The 20443-nt window shown below is 37.7% G+C and overlaps 1 protein-coding gene across 1 annotated transcript; it reads left to right on the forward strand.

Annotated features, from left to right (window-relative positions):
- Positions 1-6742: 6742 nt before the first annotated feature.
- Mageb16 (MAGE family member B16) lies at positions 6743-19798 on the forward strand. The gene is made up of 4 exons (XM_021223906.2): positions 6743-6854; positions 11321-11386; positions 17015-17091; positions 18082-19798. The coding sequence occupies exon 4, from the start codon at positions 18143-18145 to the stop codon at positions 19355-19357; it is 1215 nt and encodes a 404-aa protein (XP_021079565.1). The 5' UTR covers positions 6743-6854; positions 11321-11386; positions 17015-17091; positions 18082-18142; the 3' UTR covers positions 19358-19798.
- Positions 19799-20443: the final 645 nt, after the last annotated feature.

Raw genomic sequence — 20443 nt, forward strand, 5'->3', positions numbered from 1 at the left:
ACACACACACACACACACACACACACACACACACACGGCAACAGACACCAAGTACAATGGTCTCCAAATAAGTAGAAGAGAGTAATCAGGAGCATATGTTGTAAAATGCCATTATGTGATCTAGACAAAGAACTACATGCAAATAAAATCTGCAGAGAGAAGGAGAATTAGCCATTCCAGGGAGAATCCCCCGGATTCGTTGTCCAATGTAGAATGCTCAGCCTTGAAAGCATATAGACCCCAAAATCAAGAACAGACTCAGTATTCTGTGTGTGCACATATATAACATACACATAGATGTAATAATAATATTAAACAAATAAGAAGAGGCTATTAACTTGAGAGTAGAAAGGGACATGGGAGATAGTCAATGGATGGTAGCTGGGAAGGACTGGAGGGAGAAAGTGATGTGATTCTAGGGCGTTGGTGATGCACGCCTTTAATCCCAGCACTCGGGAGGCAGGGGCAGGCGGATCTCTGTGAGTTCGAGGCCAGCCTGGTCTACAGAGTGAGTTCCAGGACAGCCTCCAAAGCTGCACAGAGAAACCCCGTCTTGAAAAACCAAAAAAAGAACAAAAAAACATTAGAAATTGAAAAAAAGCTGAGCAATGGTGCATGCCTTCAATCCCAGCACTCAGGATACAAAGGCAGCTGGATCTCTGTGATTTTGAGGCCAGCATGACCTACAGAGTGAGTTTTAGGATAGTCAGGGATATACAGAGAAAGCTTGTCTCAAGAAAAACAAAACAAACAAACAAATAAATAAATAAAAGGGCAAATGCTCAGACATTTGTATAAAGAAAATATACAAATATCTAATCATGATAAGAAAATTTTTTCAACTTCACTCAAAAAATGCCAATCAACAGGCTAGTAAAATGGTTCAGTTGGTAACGGTGCTTGGTGCTAAATTTGAAGACCAAAATTCAATCCCATGAACCACAAAGCAGAAGGAAACAACCAACTCCCACAGATTGTCCTCTGTCCTCCACATGTGCATCATGCATGTACACACACACATACACAAACACATTAACAATCAAATATCTAATCATATAAATAAATAAACGTAAAAAAATTAAAAAATAAGGAAAAAGCAATAGGTCATCGCTTAAATGAGATATCACATGACTCCTATTAGGCAAACCACCATAAACTAAATAAAAAATAAATAATTTCATATCTTTGGAATGAATGGTATTCTTAAACATATTTTGTGAAAAGTTAATATGGAATGATGATCATGGAATGTAGTGTGCAATTTAATCAGAAATAAGAAAGCAGAAATTGCCTGGCAGTGGTGGCACACGCCTTTAATCCCAGCACTCGGGAGGCAGAGGCAGGCTGATCTCTGTGAGTTGGAGGCCAGGTTCGACCAACAGCCTCCAAGACAATACAGAGAAATCCTGTCTCATAAAAAAAAAGAAAGAAAGCAGAAATTTTACATGCTCTAATTATCTCACTACTTCTGAATTTGTATCTAAAATAATGGAAAGAGGCTCTTAAAATATTTTCCTACTCATGCTTGGCATATCACCATTCATAGTAGTCAGGATACATTAACAAGCTTAATGTTTATGGATGGATAAATAAACAACAATGGAATTTTAATCAACATCTTAAAATAAGTTAATCCTATGGTTGGAAATACAACACATTTGGCAGACTACTTTAAGTATGAAGCCCTTTGTTTGATGTTGTGGAAAATTACTTTAACTATGTAAAGGTGAGTTGCTTTTGTTTACGGTGCATTTGTTTATCTACGTAACAATGTATTACTCTTCCGCCTTGCCTTCATAAGGCACCTCATTGGTCTAATAAAAACCTGAATGGCCAATAGAGGGATAGGCGGGGCTGACAGGCAGAGAGTATAAGTAGGAGAAGAAATCTAGACTGGAAGAACAAGAGAGAGGAGAGAAGAAGGAGAAAGAGAAGGAGACGCCTGGGGCCAGAAGACAGGAAGCCGCCAGCCAGCCAGCCAGCCGGCCAGCCAGCCAGCCAGACGCGGAGACGTGGAGAAAACAGGAAGGTAAGACATACAAAATGAACGAAAGGTAAAAAGCCCTAAGGCAAAACATAGATAAAGTGAACAGATTCAAACAAGAACTAGGATAAAACTGAGCATTCATAATTAATAACAAATCTTCATGTCATGTTTTGGGAGCTAGTTGGTCACTCAAAAGAAAGCCTGCTGCAGTTTGATTCCCTAGCACTTCAGAGCATGGGTAGAGTCACATGGACCTGTATTCCCAGCAATCTGGAGATGGAGGTGGGAAGATCAGAAATAAGTATATAGAAAGTTCAAGGCTCACAGCAATACATCCATTAATCCTTATCTCCATCCCACAAAAAGAAGGAAATCTGGTCATTTGGATCATATGACATCCCAGGAATTGAATTTGAGGACAAAATACTAAATTTATACTAAAATAATAATAATAATAATACAACTTGCTATTTTATAAGAAAAATGTGTTTATTTGAAGGCTGAAAATACAAGATCAGATATTTTCATCTGTTTTCCTCTATTGAGGACTCCCTTAACTTCATAATCTCCTGCCATGTGGTGTCAAGGCTGGAATACACACATTACATTCCAAAAAAGTGACCCATCTGACTAAATCACCTATTAGTATACTTCACTGCTAATGTTTTCATCACCTATTAACATCCCCACACTGAAGACCAAGGTTCCAACATCTGAACCCTTGAGAGACTTCACTCAAATTATATGCAGTCCAAAATATAAGATAATCATAAAAAAAGACAATTGTTGGAAGAGCCCTCTTATGTAAGGTATCTAAATTAAATAAATTCATAGAAACATAATGGAGTATGATGTTTGTCTGGGTGTAGAGAAAAGGAAAGCAGTAGTCATTCAATATGTATACACTTTTAGTCATGCAAGATGAACATGTTCTATATATAGGGTCACCATGTCTGTTATTAATACTGTGCCGTTTTTACAGAGGTGCCTATCTACTTCAAAATTAATATATTTGTTTTTATAGCATATTTTCATAATAAAAATATATTGATTTGTGTTGAAAATACACAATGATACTTCCTTGATGTTCCTTAATTATAGTAGCTGCTGACCTGTGATATGGACTGTGGTACACTGACTAAGTCCTTTTGTCAGATCTCCCAATTCTGTCTCCAGTGAAATCCAGCTTGTGGTTACATTTTACTATACAATCTGCATTCCTATCTGAAGGCAGTGGAGTGTAGAGGAGACACTTCAGCCTGATCCCGCATGTTTTGAAAGTGCTCCTGTCTGGCTTAGTCAAGACCACATGGGACTTGTGAAGGTTTACACATTTTCCTTTGCTAAAATATACTTCCCAATGTTCTTTTTTTTTTTTTTTGGTTTTTCGGGACAGGGTTTCTCTGTGGCTTTGGAGGCTGTCCTGGAACTAGCTCTTGTAGCCCAGGCTGGCCTCGAACTCACAGAGGCCTGCCTCTGCCTCCCAAGTGCTGGGATTAAAGGCGTGCGCCACCAACGCCCGGCTCCCAATGTTCTTACATAGAAAATGATTTGTCTCTTACAAAAACAATCTTTAACTATTGATTTCCTTGGGTTCTCTACAGGAATAGAACAAAGTGGATGAAAAATATATATCAAATATATATGAATATATATGGTTATTACATATTTGATATATATATATAAACAATTATTAAGTGAGGTTTTTATTTTTAGGTTTTTGCTTTTTTTGAGATGGGTCTTTCTACAGAGCTGGCTGTCCTGACTTCACTATGTAGATCAAGCTGGTCTTAAACTCACCTGCCTCTGCCTTCCCAATGCTGGGATTAAAGGTATGCACTGCCAGATCTGGCCCAAGTTTTTATATAATAACAGCTAAATCAGCACTAAAATGATGGTAACCTGCTAGTCAGACCTGAGGCTCAACAGTTCAAGTAGGCCCAGAAAACCGATCTTTCATTGGGAAAAATGACCAGTAGTTACTTAGCCCACAAGGCAGAATGCCTCAGTAGTTCTAATCTGGTGCCACAATCTGGGAAAATTCCTGGAGAACCACTGGTTCCTATTCCTTGATGAAATCTTGGAAACTGGAAATTCTGGTTCTGCTGTTGACGAAGGAATCTGCAACAGCAACAACAGGGTAAATCAACCCAGCTATAGGGGCTGAGCAAGCAAATGATGAAAATAAATTTTCTTCTGAAATCCCCTTTTTATCTGGGTTGCTACCTAAAATTGCAGCCCACAACTAAGATAGCCTTTTAAAAGTCAATCAGTCAAGGTAATAAGGACACTTCAGGTGTGGCTCCCTACTCAGGTGATTTTAATTTGCAGCAAGTTGACTTTAAAACCAATCATAATAACCACTCGTGATTGAACATATTTTTGATGTACCTGGTGATGGCTATGAAGCAGTATTTTCTCATTATTCAGATGTTTCTTGAGAATATCAAACTATCCATTGATCTACCCATCTCTGATTCCATGTATGTAGCCATAACTTCCAAATACCTTTCATCTGCTGTGTGTTGTGTATCTTCACTTTCTAAAACAACTTCAGATAGACAGGAAAGTGCAGGGAAAGTATGTGTAAAGTAACTATGAAAACATAAAGTTCTGTAAAAGACCAGTAAACATACTACCTAATTGGAGCTATCAGAGGAACAGACTATAACTGTAACAATTAGAAATAAAAAGGAGTTTATACAAGTTTTTTTATGCCAAATAATAATGGAAAGTGGAGACTAATGGCAATGTGAATCACCTATGCTGTTTTGAATACAAAGGGAACAGAAAGTCATAATCAATGCAGGTGACAAGTGCCCTGTACATTCATAAATCAATCTATGTAGCTTGCTCTACACAATTTGAAAGTCGTTTTTTTTACAGAAATACTTTAACCCTAGAAAATGAAAGGTAAGTGCTAGCTTTATATACTATATAATTCAAAATAATATGAAGATTTTTGTTGGTGTTCTGATTAAAGGATTACTTTTATCTTGTTTGTAATAAAACTGTCGCAAGTCCCATTTTCCCCCCCAAAATAACTCTTGAAGTGGTACCCAAGACTACAGGCCTTATAAATTTATTGATATGACCATACAAAATAACTGTTTCATATTCTCTTTCACATCTCTGACCTCCCACATTCACTGACTTCTCATGATAAAATTACTTCTATTTAATGGTTGATCATATTTAAATGTTCATTTTTCAAATTCCAAATCAGGCAGCAAATCTTAAGCTACAGGGTAGTAGTTTTACCCTTTTGGATTATCAAAAATATTTTGACCTCAGACTATTTGCTAGAGGCACTACATAAGTGTATTTATTAATATATGTTGGCTTGTATTTTTTTCCTTTAGATATACTACTTGACCAGTAGTTACTCAAAATTCTACATTACTTAGAGAACACTTTCATTGTAATACCTATAAGACAATTCACTATCACCCTTTAAATGGCATTTAAAGAAATTTGCCTTGTTTAGATATTTACAGAACTAGTTTTGGTATGTAAGGACATAAGGAGCCTCAACCGGTTCGCTGACTTTACTACAGTTCACAGGATTGTTGCCCAGAGGTTGAGAAACATTTTCAAAGATAAGAGAGATAGTGAATTTGCCACATCTATTATATTGGGGATATTTAGCAGAGATGTTTATTTCATTGAAATCTTACTGGAAAGGAATAAAGTACTTTACTACAAAACTATTTTAGTGTTTTTCTATTTTGGACTTAAATCCAAGGGAAATATTTTGAGTTTGATTCCAGAGACCCATGATACAGAAAGACATAACTGACTCCCAGGGTTGTCCTCTGACCTCCATAGGCATGCTGGGGCATCTGCACCTTCCCCTTATATACACAAACAAGTATAAAAATATAATATTTAGAAATTATTTTCATAACTAAAATCTTAGTTCTGATATAAGTGAAAAATACCTTCAGGCCTTTCAGATAAAGGGACTTGTAGCATCTAAAAGCATCTTTCCTTCTTATTTGAAAAATTTAAAGATCTACAATAGCATCATGAGAATATTAAAACAATAAAAATTATAACATTGGGAAACTTTCAGTTACGCTTTCATAAAAACAAATATGTATTTCCAAAGCTTAATACTTTATTCTTGGCTAAAATGAATTATTTATGATCAGAAATATTTTAAAATGAGACATTTAAAATATATACCTATAATTATACTGATCAAATCATTTAAATAAAATATTCTCTAAAACAGTTCTTGCAAAAACTGTCCTCAAAGCATGACAAGCATTGCCATCTTCATCAGAGAAACTCCGACTACTTTCAAGAGGCTCTCAGTATTGGATCAGTTAAAACACCATCATAGAAAAAGAGAGTGCAGAGTCATAAATTCCTCACCTGAGATTTCTGTCATCCCAATGCTGTATCATCACGCCAGCTGTACACACTTGTGCCTCAGCTACTTTTGATTTCAGGAGACGCTAGCCCAAGTATATAATGTGTGAAAGGGTGAGGTGATACGTTGTTTGTGCTGTAAGGAGCTAGCCACTAGTGCTAGCCACAGAGGCTAGGCAGTGGTGGCACACATCTTTAATCCTAGCACTTGGGAGACTGAGGCAGACAGATCTCTTTGAGTTCAATGCCACCCTGGGCTACACAAAATTGATCCAGTCTCAAATAGAAACGGAACCAGGTGGTGCTGGTTCACACCTTTCATCCCACCTGCCTTTAATCCCTTTCTAGGGATATGGAGACAGGGATTATATGGCTGGGAGTAGATAAGAATATAAGGTGGAGGAGACAGTGTGAGATGTTTTAGAGGCAGCATTCAGTCTAAGAATTCTGACGGACAGGATCGCCCCTTTGATCTGAGGATTCAGTAGAGGTAAGAAATAGTGGCTGCCTGCTCTGCTTCTCTGATCTGTCAACATTTACCCCTATATCTGACTCAGGGTTTTTATACCAATTAGAATTTGTGCTACAAAAGGGTTACTGAACCAGGATTCTACATAGTGAGAGAAAGTTTTCATCCATGCTGGGGTGAGACATGTTGGTGGTGCCTTCTTTGGGGGTCACCCATGCTCCTCTAACACATTACCTGATATTTTCACCACACTCTATTTGGGTGTGAGGTCAGTACTTTTTTGTTCAGTTGTCAGTGTCTCTCACCTCAGGTAAGTAGACTATTTATATCTCCCAAAGGAAAAATTCATACCCCAGGTTTGACTAAAATTTACAATGCCATTGGAAAAAAATGTGCTAAATGTTAGCTGTGTTATTCCTAGAGTGAATTAAAATCAAATATATTTGTTCCTGAAAACCAGGAAAATATTACAAAATTTCTCCAAGGAAAGTACTAAATTGCTTTCTAGTGTGAACATATGTATTTGCACATTTTAGAATATATGTGTCCATGTGTGTCATAAAAATATGTCAGTAGATGGCATACTGAGAAGTGCAAAAAAGATTACAATTACTTATATCAACTTTTAACTGTAAGTTGAAACTGTTTTCCTAAATTTCAGAGCACTATAGCAAAACTATAAGGGAGTAATTATCACACCATGGCTATGACTGCAGCTTTGTTTCAGCAAGACTGAACTTGATTTATGGAAATGAAATAGTGAATGGTAGGTACTCAACTCAACTCAGTATCTACACTGAGTGGTTTGTTCCAAACCATTGAGATCATTTAAAAAATATCCATATCATATAATCCTACATATTTCTGATAGCATGTATGCAGAGAGTTAGGTGTGATGTAACCAAGGACACTACAGTCATGTTTTAACAGCTGTTTTCTGAATTAAGTGCCAAGGGAGTTTTCCAATTTTCATATATGCACACCAGTGAAGGGTCTGTGCCCTAAAAAGGCTCCATTTTCATTTTAGTAGTATTTTCACTGTGGCTTTGACCACTTTGGGTGTGTTTACAAGGACAATAAAAATCTACCTCAAAAGTGAGAGCTTGTCCTCCATGATTTGAGTAATCTTAACTAACAAATATTCACCCCTTGGTTTGTGCTCCACAGGAGAATGTAATCAAGAAAAATTTGTGTGCATTGTTCATTTTGTATTCTGGAGAGCATCTGAAATCAAATGATATCTTCAATAATAAAGTGGTTTTTGTCAAAATACTTGAAGATTTTAGTTCATTTTCAATATAGAAAATGAAATATTACTTGAGTTGTACTTTTCTTTAGTATTTCAACAAATACTTGATAGTGTCTCTATCATTTGCTAACTGTCATGTCTTTATGATGAGCTATAAATTAGAATTGTTATTCATAAGATTTATCTTTTAAAATGCTCCTCAATTTAGAGGAAAAGGAAGGGTGGGATAGGCAAGGCATCAAAAAGTTACAACAAATAACATTTCAGTCAATGTATTTGTCTAAGCCTGGTTTTGTAGGAGTCATTGTAACTTAAGTTGCACCATAGAGATTTTGTTTTGATTTTCTTACCTTTTTTTCTTATACAAGAGAGCAAGGACTGCAAAATCTCACACTATGTGGTCATTGTCTATGGGCCTGTCCAAGAAAATGTAAATTATCAGTTTACACTTTGAGTAGACCCAGTGCTCTAACTGAAGCTCTCTAATGGTTGAGATCACTACAAGCATGTAGAAGATGGGAGAATAGCAGCTGGTGTAAGCTGGACCCTAAAGGCAATTTCTAGATTTATCTTTGTCTTTCCTTTTCACCTTCTGGAATTTTCTTTATTATATAATAATAATGATGATAATGTTGTTAATCAAATATTTAATTTTATCTGGTATCTATTAATAAACAAATGGTCAAAATTATTGGGATTGTTTTAGAATTGTACTGGTTTTATAAAAAATTTTCATACAAATATGTAATATATTTTGACCATGTTTCCTCATTTAGTAGGATCTTGGCTAATCAATTTTCCTAGTATAAATATATAATAAGGAGAAATAATTTCTCATTTTAAGAAATTTTATGTTTCATGAATAATGAGAAAAGCACATGAAGTAATTATATGTTTCTAATTTTAGATTGCTTTCATCCAAAATAGCATAAACTTAATGACTTAAGACAAATCCCTTGCATTCTCTCACAGATATGTTTGTCCAAATTACAGGTCCCACATGGTAGCATCAGGTTGTCAACTAAGCCTATAATTCCTAACTAGAGTATTGTGTCAAAACTGGGAAACTGGTGTCCATAGTGGCTCATGCCTGTTTGGAGGATGGTATCTGAAGCAGGAGGATTGCCAGTAGTTTGATATCAGAGAAGGAACCTGGCTCAAAAAGCTAAAATAACAAAAAGAAGTGACATTATTAAATGTTTGTTGAGATCAATGGCTTTTTATTATGTGCTTTTATGACCATTATTACAATTTAGAACAAATGCAAACACTACCCCTTAACAAAATGCACCTATTCCTCTTCTTCCCACTTATGCTTATTATGTAACCAAGATCAATTTCCTTCTATATTTCTATCACTTTATCCTTTGAGACTGTTTTAAAAGAGTAGAATCATAAAAGCACATGTTTTTGAAACTGAATTTTTAACTCAATAGCATGGCCTTGAGCTCCATACAAATTGGTAGTATATCAATAGTTTGCTTCTTCCTATCCCATGGTATGAAAATCCCACGTTTTACTGAAATATTTGTCTCCATGTACCAACAGCTTGTCTCTTCTTATCTCGAGGAATGAATGTCCTACAGTCTGTTAAAACATTTGCCCATTGTTGAAATATCTTTCTTGTTTCTACTTTGGAACGTCTACAAACTAAGTTGCTGTGAACAATTACGTAGACAGTTGTTTTCTTGTGTGCCTCTGTAGATATAAGGTCTCATTTCAGACCTAAGTGTACAGAAGTGCAAGCTATGCTACTTGGTGAGTTGAAGCTTGGTTTGTCTTGTTAACATTTCCAACTATTTTGTAGTTACTGTGCAGTATTAGAGTAGTAGAGTAATGACTATCTGACATTATAATTTTATTACTTATTTTGCATTATAATATCTATGCCATGGCATTTCATAATAGTTTTGAATTATCAAATGCCCCATATTTAACAAAGTTGAATTTCTTTACATGTATTTAGCTGGCTATGTATCTTCTTCAGTGAAATGCCTTTGCCTTTTTTTCTTTTTCGTTTTTTCTGTCTTTTTTTTTTTTTTTGGTGTATGTGACACTTAGCATAGAACCCATACATTCATCCATGCAAAGTACTCAGTCTGTCAGTGCGCTATACTCCCACTTTAATTTGTGGTTTTAACTGTTTAATTTAAAGGGTTATTTAGACCCTGCATCTATCAACTGCTAAGCTCTTCAGATAAGGGTGGAGCATCAGGAGGCTTCCTCCATTCATGCATCCATGCTGGAAATTTATTGGCTAGATCATGTGTAAATAATCCCAGCTCCTCTGAGTAGTTGTGTACAACAGCCATGTCATGTGAAGAAGACAGCATTTCACAGCTTTCCACCTTTCCTATAACTTTGTTAAATATTAATTATAAGTACTTCATAGAGGCATCTCTATATTGTTCTATTTTGTTATATTCATGTATGTCATATAGGTGTCTGTTTTGTTGCCATTATCTCTCTCCATTCCCCCTCTCTCTTTCTCTCTCTCAGACCTTACTTAGATCTTAATGTATCTCTGTATGTCTCTATCAATCTGTCTGGCAGACCCCAGATCTTAAAGTCTACCTCTATTTACCTGTCTGTCTGCCTGACTGCCTACCTGTCTGTGGGGAATGTTGAAAGGATGAATGTGACTGTGGGTATAGGTCATGAAATTAAAAAGTGAAGTGTGAGGTGATTAAAAGAGATATTGGAGGAGCAGGGGGAGAAAAACTGAACGCATACACATAAACGTTACAGGGAGACTTCTGTGGGGTGGAAGTGGACAAGTGGGGCAAGTAATTTGAAGAATAAGATAAGGGGAAGAGAATCAATGAAAACATGCTAGGATTTCACTATGTAGTGCTGGCTGGAATCAAACATGGGATCATCATTCTTCTCTCTTTATGTGTTACTATCTCGAGTATGTACATACCATCATGTACTGTTACAAGACTGTTAAGTGACCATTTCATTAACACGTATTTCTTTGTGAATACTTACTTACACTCAGCTGCCTATGTAGATTGTCTGATGTTAATGTAACTAAGCAAATTTCCTTTGAATTAGCACATATACATTTTCTACTATTATTAACAAATCATCATAAGTATCAGTAGCTTAAAACAATATGTTATTATTTTGTAATTGGCAGATGTTATAGAATCTCTCCATATTAAGACTGTGTTAGCAGTTTAGCTGCATATCATAGTAAATCATATAAAGAAGAATCTGCTTCCAATCTCTTTAGATTATTGGCTGAACTCAACTTTTTACAATTGGAGAAGAAAGGTACCGATTTCCTGTCACCAAACAGGTAATAACTTAAGCTTCTTACTTATTTTCTGTCTTAGAACATGAGAAAACATACAGTAATTTGACAGATCTGTTTTTCCTATGAGTATTGGAAAGCAGGGAGAAATAGAAGATGACATCAACACATCATTTTCCCCAAAAGATAGAGGATTTTATCAGAGAGTTGTGGGCCTTACTTAGTATGAGAAGATAGGACACTGCCCAATAGATGGAAAAAGACCAGTAGTCAAAGCAGAATCTCCAAATAAAGTCTAATGCATACCATAGTTTTGGATAGAGACAACAGGACAATCTGACTCTACTACTGTGTCTGAGAATATATTTTATTTTTTATATCATAACTTAAAAGACGACTAGCATCTCTTCCCATCTGCTGTTGAAGAAAGCCACTCTGATTGGGACTGAATTAGACAATAATCTATGACTACAACAAAATATTATTAGGATTCACTTTATCAATTCTTTCTTAAGAGCAGTGGTGCTTGGTTTCACTCAAGGTCTTTGTACTACCTAGTCTCTGATTTTTGTCACCCAAGCAGAATCAGGCATGCCTTCTTTCTCATGGAGTAGGCCTAAATTCACATCAGACCTTTGTTGGCTACTCCCACATGTTCTATTCTGGCACACTTTGCATGTAGGACAACTGAAGTGCTTGAAACAACAAAGTCAGATAGTGGAATGAAAAAGAACAAGATAAAACACCTAATGCAATGATGATCATCTATGTACAAGAAGTCACTTCAGCAAAAAATTACATACTGCATAAAATCATAACAGTCTTTAACCTGTAGAATGTATCTTTAAAATAAAGCTTGCAGAAAAATTGTAAATATGGAAGATGAAGAGAATAAATAAATATATCAGCATGTTTTATACATTATATTTTTTCTACCCCATCTCAAATTAAGGCTAAAGAGACAGTGCAATTTCTGAAAGGATGCAGTAAGTAAACTAGTCAAAAATTTGCTAGAAGAGAGAGATTGCATTTCACGGGAATCTCTAACTGTAATTTAAAAGAGCCACAAACAAAGAATCTTGAAGAATGAAAAATGAAGAAATCACCATTACTGAATAAAAACATACAAAGAAATCTGCCAGTGACCTACCATGGCTGTGTCACCTTTGTGAGTTACTACAGAATGACACTTGAGCCTTAACAGCCTTTCATGTATAGTGACACGAAGGGGCAAATCACAGCTAAAAAGAAGGAAAAATCCTAGGGCTTTTCAGAAGCCCATGTGATAAGGTGGAAAAAAGAAAAGGAAGCCAGGAGCTTGCGCAGTATCATACTGTTGCAAGCTGGTGGAAGAGCATGTACGGAAAGTGATGTCACAAAGTGTGAAAACTTTGTTCAGGAAGTGGCTGAAGTTTGTGTACAGTAAAATTGAAGCAGCGAAGGAGCGTCCCAGGTACTGGTGATTGTTTAAAAAATCTGATCCTAAATAAGGATTTAGGAGATTGTACAAAGTTGAACAGAGAAACTCACAACACAGATCAGAATCTCGCTCTTGCCATTATTCCTCATGGAATGGGGTCTGGCCGGTGATAAACTTTATACAAATTTAGAGGCATGCATGATTTGATGCAAAGGACTTGCTTCAAACATGGAATGTATCCCTAGAAAACATTTTCTCCGGAATTTTTAAAGAAGTCACTTCTGTATAATAACCGTGTGGCCTAGGGCAGAGTTGGAGTTGAGGACAGGATGCACTGTGAGAAAAGGGAGACCTTAGTCTGATGGAGTCAGTAATGTGTGCAAACAAGGGAGAATAGGAGATTTAGGGCTTATAGAATTCAAAAGTTCACAGGATCTAAAGTAATATTTTATGGACTGCCTGCTGTAAGTTTCCACAAGATGTTCTAGTTTGGGATGTTAGAGTGCACATAATGTCTCCAAATGACATCCTAGGGTTTCTATTTATTTATTTGTTTGTCTGTTTGTTTTAATGTGCATTCGTTTTTTGCCTGCATGAGGCTCCATGTGAGGATGTCAGGACACCTATAACAGTACTTACAGACAGTTGTGAGCTGCCATATGTGTCCTCTGGACGAATAGCCGGTGCTCATAACCACTGAGCCATCTCTCCCATCCCTCTTTTTTATTTTTTAATTAACAAAAAGGTTTGTTTGATTTTAATCATGTGTTTCTATATATAGGTGTGTGTGTGCATATATATGCTTTTACATACATATATATGGATATGGGGTTGCAGGTACAAGCCAATACCAGAAGAGGGAGGGGTACCAGATCTCCTGGCACTTTAGTTTCAGAAGTTTGTGAAACACCTTTTATGGGTTCTGGGAATGAACTACTGTTACTAACTACTGATTCATAACTCCAGCATGGAATTCCAGGGTTTCTAAGAAAAATATGCCTGGGAGGAGTGTGGTGGTTATTTGGATGTTGTTATTTTTAGAAACTTGTTTAACATGCATAGATGGACAAAGTATGTTTAGATCAAATCTACCACACTTTAATTCCTCCCATGTCCCACCACCATTTTTCTCCTCCCAACCTACTTATTTGTTGTTCTTTTCAATTTTTTGAGGTAATAATTTAATTACAATATTTCTTCCTTTCCTCTCTCCAAACTCTCGAGTATAACCTTACTTGTTCTCTTTCAAATTCATGGCCTCTTTTTTGTTAAATATTATTGTCTGCATATATTTATATGTATATACATATCCATTCCAAAATGTAGCCTACTCAATCTTTATAATGTTATTCAATGTTACTTATATGTGTTTACAGGGATGACCATAGTTATTGGGTAACCAATTGATATGCACTTCCCTGGGGAAGATTGCTCTTGCAATCAGTATTTCTTCATTGCCTATAGTCCTTTATGTAATTTTGGGGCCTCATAGACATTTCTTCATCCACTTTGGCTTATCTGTTGGTGTTATCATTATTCAGCTCATGTTTGATCAGTCGTGTTGGTGACAATTTATGGGTTTCTGATATTACTAGGAGTTATAATCTCACAGAAAACTCTCTGTTCTTCTAGCTTTTACAATATTTGCTTCCCCCCCTCCACAATATTCCCTAAACCTTAGGGACAGGAGTGTTTTTTAGATGTATACATTGGGAGTGTGCTCCAAAGCTCTGCTTTTTCATTGTTTGCGGTTTACTATGGTGGTCTCCATCTATTACAAAGGGCTGAGAGGTACACTGTATTGATAAGGATTGACAGAATGCAGTTGAGAATTATAATGATTTAGAAAAGTGGCACTGATAGGAATACCAAGGGAGAAAAGCAATATATTACCATTCTAAAAGGAAGGAAAAAGCATAGTTATTGTCCTAGTTAGGATTTCTATTGTTGTGATGAAACATCATGACCATAAACCAAGTTGGGAAGGAAAGGGTTTATTTGGCTTCACTGAAGGAAGTTAGGACAGGAACTCAAACTGGGCAGGATTTCAGAAGCAGAAGCAGAAGCAGAAGCAGAAGCAGAAGCAGAAGCTTACTTGCTTACTTCCTATGGCTTGCTCAGCCCACCTTCTTAAAGAACCCAGGACCAGCAGCTCAGGGATGACACCACCCACCATGGACTGAGTCCTACCCCACTGGTCCCTAAATGAGAAAACGCCTTACAGCTGCATCTCAGGGAAGCATTTCCTCAGCTGAAGCTCCATCCTCTGATGACTCTTGCTTGTGTCAAGTTGACACACAAAACCATCCAGTGCAATGAGGAAATACTGGACCAAAGCAAGAACAAAAACCTGGGAAAACTCTAAATTCTGGATCTCAGTATCTGATGTCATAGCACTCCCCAGATATACTCCTTTTAGCCTTGTTGATTGCAACATACTTCTCTCTCTCTCTCTCTCTCTCTCTCTCTCTCTCTCTCTCTCTCTCTCTCTCTCTCTCTCTCTCTCTCTCTCTCTCTCTCTCTCTCTCTCCCTCCTCCAGGGCTGGTTCAATAGCTAGTCTGAAACTTACTTGGTAGGTATCCCACAACTCTGAAATTTCCAATGTCTTTCAGTCTCCAACACAGTCCAGCCTTCACCTTCACAGTTGCACATAATGTTCTATCAGGGCCTCCATACAGGGAAACCTCTGACACATGGCTTGCTTCAGTGGCATTCCTTAGCTGAGGAGGAATATTCTACAACCCCTTTTCTCTATCCTTGACTCTAAAGCCAGAATCACTTGGCTTAAGCTGCCAAGTCCTGCTGCTTACTGGATTTGGAACTTGGCTCCTACCTACAGTTACATTTGCATCAGCTTTCTGTTGTTTGTGGATTTCCTTCACTACGGAAACTTTTATTTAAATCCTTTTCACATGCTGGACGTTTAGCTGGTTGTGATCTTATCCTGAGCCCACCATTCCCTTGATTTCATGTAGCATGAGCTTTTCTTTAAAGTTTTTATCTTCTTGAGTCTGGCATGGCTCCATAATGCTTCATGGTGCTCCTTTTCTCCTCAAAGTGTGGATTTTGTATTTCCTTTTGTCCAGCTTGCTCCTTTTCATTATATATCTTCATAAGAGTGATCAATGATATTCACAGGGCTGCATAAATGTGAGGTTGACTTAAAATCGCTTTTGCCAAAGCCATTAATCCATACTTCTTCATTTTAGCCCCAGGTAGATTTTTAGGACTTACTACAATTCTTCTCCTCTGAAACATCTTGAGTGAGGCCATCATAATCTGCATTACTCTAAGCACCTCTGTCTCTCATGTGCCTACTAGTATGGGCCATTATGCCCCATTATAGTGTTCAACTGCTTTCCTAATCCAAAGTACCAAAGTCCACATTTCTTCCAACAAACAATATGGTCATGCTTTTCACAACAAAACTCCATTCCCTAGTAAGAACTTTTGTCTTAGTCACTGTTCTATTGCTGTAGAGAGACACCATGGCCAAGGTAGTTATATAAGAGAAAGTGTTTGATTTGGGAGTGCGCTTACAGATTCAAAGGTTTATTCCATTATTGTCATGATAGGAAATATGGTAGTATGCTGGCAAGTGCTGGAGAGGTAGCTGATACCTACATCCTGATCCATAGGCAAAGGGTCTCTGAGCTTGGCATGGGCTTTTGAAATCTCAAAGTCTATCCCAAATGGCACACTTCCTCCAAGAGGACAACACCTCCTAATCTTTTTAATCCTTTAAAATAGTGCCACTCTCTGGTAACTAAGCAATAAAATATATGAGCCTATGAGGGAGGGGCATTCTTATTCACACCACCAAAAGGCCAGTGGAAGAAAACCAATACGCAGCATTCCTTCGTTGCCTTTGCTTCCCATCCCACCTCCAGATCCTTTCTGTGACTCCCTTCAGTGATAGGCTATAACCCGAGGTGAACTCTTTCCCCCCAAGTTGTTTTTGGTCAGAATTTTATCACAGGAGCAGGAGAAACAAACTAGGTCAATGATTTCATGGCATTTGTTTGGAGGGATATTTTGAAGTGAGATTATAAATTCTAGCCTAAGAAGCCTAGGCCATGTGAGTACTCAAGAAATCTGTATTTGAAAGATAGAAATCCACATAGACTACATTCTCCAGAAGAAAGGTTTGTCAGGGCGCTCTTCTCCTGCTCCTTGCTCAGCCCTTGGAGGACTCAGGAATGGGTATCCACAAGGCACATCATTTATGCCATCATTTTCTTTTCTTTTTCAGGGAGCTGTGGCCTTTGATCTAAATCACTGAAGCCATAAAATTAAAGCAGACATTTGAAGGTATTCGCAGGGATTAAGGTAAGTATTCTGGATATATATCCTGAATGATAAATGAGTGATCCACCCAGTTAAATATAGAAATGATAACAAATTAACTGCCATGAAACTCTTGATTATAGATAATTCAAACAAGGACAGTACATGAACAGCTCACTTCACATACTCGGTCTGAGAGAGGTAATAGAAATCTTCTTCCATGGTTATGCTTCCAATGGAAGAGACCTATTTTGTTCTAAGTAAGACTCCTGGGTGTTGAGGGGATAACCACACCACACAAAAATTCTGTGGAATTAAGTTTCTGCCTTTAACCCAGAGAATATCCAAATAATGGGAAGCTTCCCATTTTACTCTTACATTTCTAAGAAGGTATGGTTTTGGTCTTGAGGGAACAGGTTTTATTTTCTATTTAAAAATTTCACACAATTTTGATCATATTCATACTACTCTCCCAATTACTCCCAGATTCAACGCCCTTCACTCCCTAACCAACTTTGTGTACTCTTATTTTAACCCATTAAGTACTATTTGTACTGCCTTGTAGTTTTGAGTGTGTGTGGTGATCCATTGGATTATGGTCAACCAACCATGGCACAATACCCTTAAAGAAATCTGACTCTCTAGTAACAGCAGCTATCAGTTGCCTGTAGTTCCTCAACTACAAGTAGGACTTCATACCCACCATTAAGGGGTAGTTTTTGTTATGGCACAGAATGTGGCTTAAGCCCATCAGATTCCATGTTAATCACACTTGTGCAGATTATGGACCTTTTTTCATTTAGAAAAGGAGTGGGAACTTCAGAGCCAAACATGTGTCTACTATGAATCCTCATAACTTTCATGCTGAGTTGGCTAACACCCAGTGGATCTCTTATTTTTCCCTACAAGTTCTTGCATATGAACCTTTATCAAATGATTTTCAGAATTCCATTGGAAGTGGCTTTCATCATAGTGATTGTACTTGATTTTACTAGCTGGTTACCTCACAACCTCCCTTTCTCTTTCAAACAGTGACTACTCATTGCTGTCTTCCTGTCTGCATGCATATCTACTTCTAGTCATTACAGTCATCATGTCTCAACTTCAGAAGAATCCAGAATGCACAGCTGACCAAGGCCAGACCTGCGAGGAGACACAGGGCCTACAGGTTGCAGCAGTCCCCAGCAATGTGGAGGAACCATGCCCCTCCTCTCAATCTCTGATGGCTAGTAGTCTGAAGAGCCAGAACTATGAGAAGGCCCAGAGCCTGCAGGTTTCAGCAATCTCTGATGATAAAGAGGAACCATGTCCTTCCTCTCATCTAATGGCTAGTAGTCTGAAGGATCAGACCTGTGAGGAGACCCAGGGCCTAGAGGTTACACAGGTCTCCAGGGATGTGAAGGGACCATGTCCCTCATCTCATTCTCTGATGGCTAGCCACCAGGATGATCCTGAAGATGAGACACCTAGTACTTCTGGGGGTCTTCAGAGTCCCTGTGCCTCTTCAAGTGAATCAAATGATAATCTTAGTAACCAAGAAAAGCAGGGTTATCCAGTCAATCCACCAAGTCAATCAGTCACCAGGGATGCCCCTGTGATGAATATTAATAACAAGGTTGATTTCTTGGTGAATTACATGCTGTACAAGTATCAGACAAAAGAGATAATGAGCATGACTGATATATTGACACTCATTGTCAAAGAAGATGAAGGTCATTTTCAAGAAATCCTCACGAAAGCTGCTCAACGCATGGAGATGGTCTTTGGCCTGGAAGTGAAGGAAATAGATCCTGTCAACCACTGCTATGCTCTCTTTATCAAACTAGGTCTCACCTATGATGGGATGCATAGTGATCAGTATAGCTTTCCTAAGACTGGTCTCCTCATACTCATCCTAGGGATAGTCTTCATGAAAGGCAATCGTGCCACTGAAGAGGAGATTTGGGAAGTGTTGAATCCAATGGGAATCTATGCTGGGATGAATCATTTCATTTTTGGTGACCCTAGGCAGCTGATAACTGATGAGTTTGTGAAGGAGCAATACCTGATGTACCAGCCGGTAGCCAATAGTGATCCTGTGCAGTATGAATATGTGTGGGGGCCCCGAACTCATCTTGAAACTAGTAAGATGAAAGTGTTAGAGTTTGTGGCCAAGGTTCATGGGACAGACCCTACTTTTTTCCCTTCTCAGTATGAAGAGGCTCTAATAGAAGAAGAAGAGAGAACCCTTGCCATGATTTTAGAGAGAGCTGGCCCTAGTTTTCTTTCTGGTGAAAATTCTGGTGCCATGAGTAGCAATCAGAGATAAATTAATCCTGTATATTTTGCAGGGAATTTTTAGAGTTGAGGAGCAAAATTGTAGGTCCAGGTTTGATATATACAGGAGGGAGAATATTACCTGCATAGTTATAATTTGTATGTGTACCATGTTATTTTTTCTTTCACTGTTTGATCCTTTGATTTGAATAGTGTTGCAATTAATAACATTGTTATTTAGTTTCAGAAATCTCTACTTAATGCCATTCACAAATTTAAAAGAGCTTTGCCAAGACATTAAACTTACTGGAAAACAATCTCATCAATTTGTATAATTACCGGGAGTAGTATGACATGTTTTTGCAAATATTCCATTTTTTAAACAGTGTACTAAATTTGTCTTTGTAATAGTCTATTTTGCAGTAAAATTTCATGGTATATGTGGAGTTGCTTTATTTTATAGTGTCCATGAATAATAAAATTCAATAAATTTTACCTCACAGTTATATATTCTTTTATTGCCCAAAACTTATTTGTGCATCTATTATTTTCCAATAATCATTTTACTCAGAGATGTCTGCCTGCCTCTGCCTCCTGTGTACTAGGATTAAAGGCATGTGCCACCAATGCCCAGCCCACTTCCTGATTTTCTTAAAGAATAACATCTCCTAGGGGGAAATTACAGAAGTTTACCTGAGTAGTGGTTTTTTTTGCCATTTTTTCTCTTCCTTTTTAAATTTAAGTTAGAAATAAGCATGTTTCACATGTCAATCCCATCTTCTCTCCCTCCGCTCCTCCCAATCACACCCCATCAGGCTCCCTGTCCCCCACCCAATCTCCACTCTGAGCCCCAGGGAGGTTGAGTCATCCATGGTGGAAATCCAGAGTCTGTCATTTCATCCAGGGCAGGGTCTAGGCCCTCCCTCAAGAGTCCAGTCTGAGAGAGCATCCCTCATTGTGGGATGGGCACCCAAACTCTATTTGTACTCCAGGGATAAATACTACACAAGGCCCCATAGATTACTTAGGCCTCCTCACTGACACCCACATTCAGGAGGTCTGGGTCAGTCCCATGCTTTCCACACAGCCATCAATCTGGGGTCAACTTGTGGCAACACCAGACCTTGAGCAGAGACCC

Source organism: Mesocricetus auratus, unplaced genomic scaffold (assembly GCF_017639785.1).
Source record: "Mesocricetus auratus isolate SY011 unplaced genomic scaffold, BCM_Maur_2.0 Super-Scaffold_100003, whole genome shotgun sequence".
NCBI classification, from domain to species: Eukaryota; Metazoa; Chordata; class Mammalia; order Rodentia; family Cricetidae; genus Mesocricetus; species Mesocricetus auratus.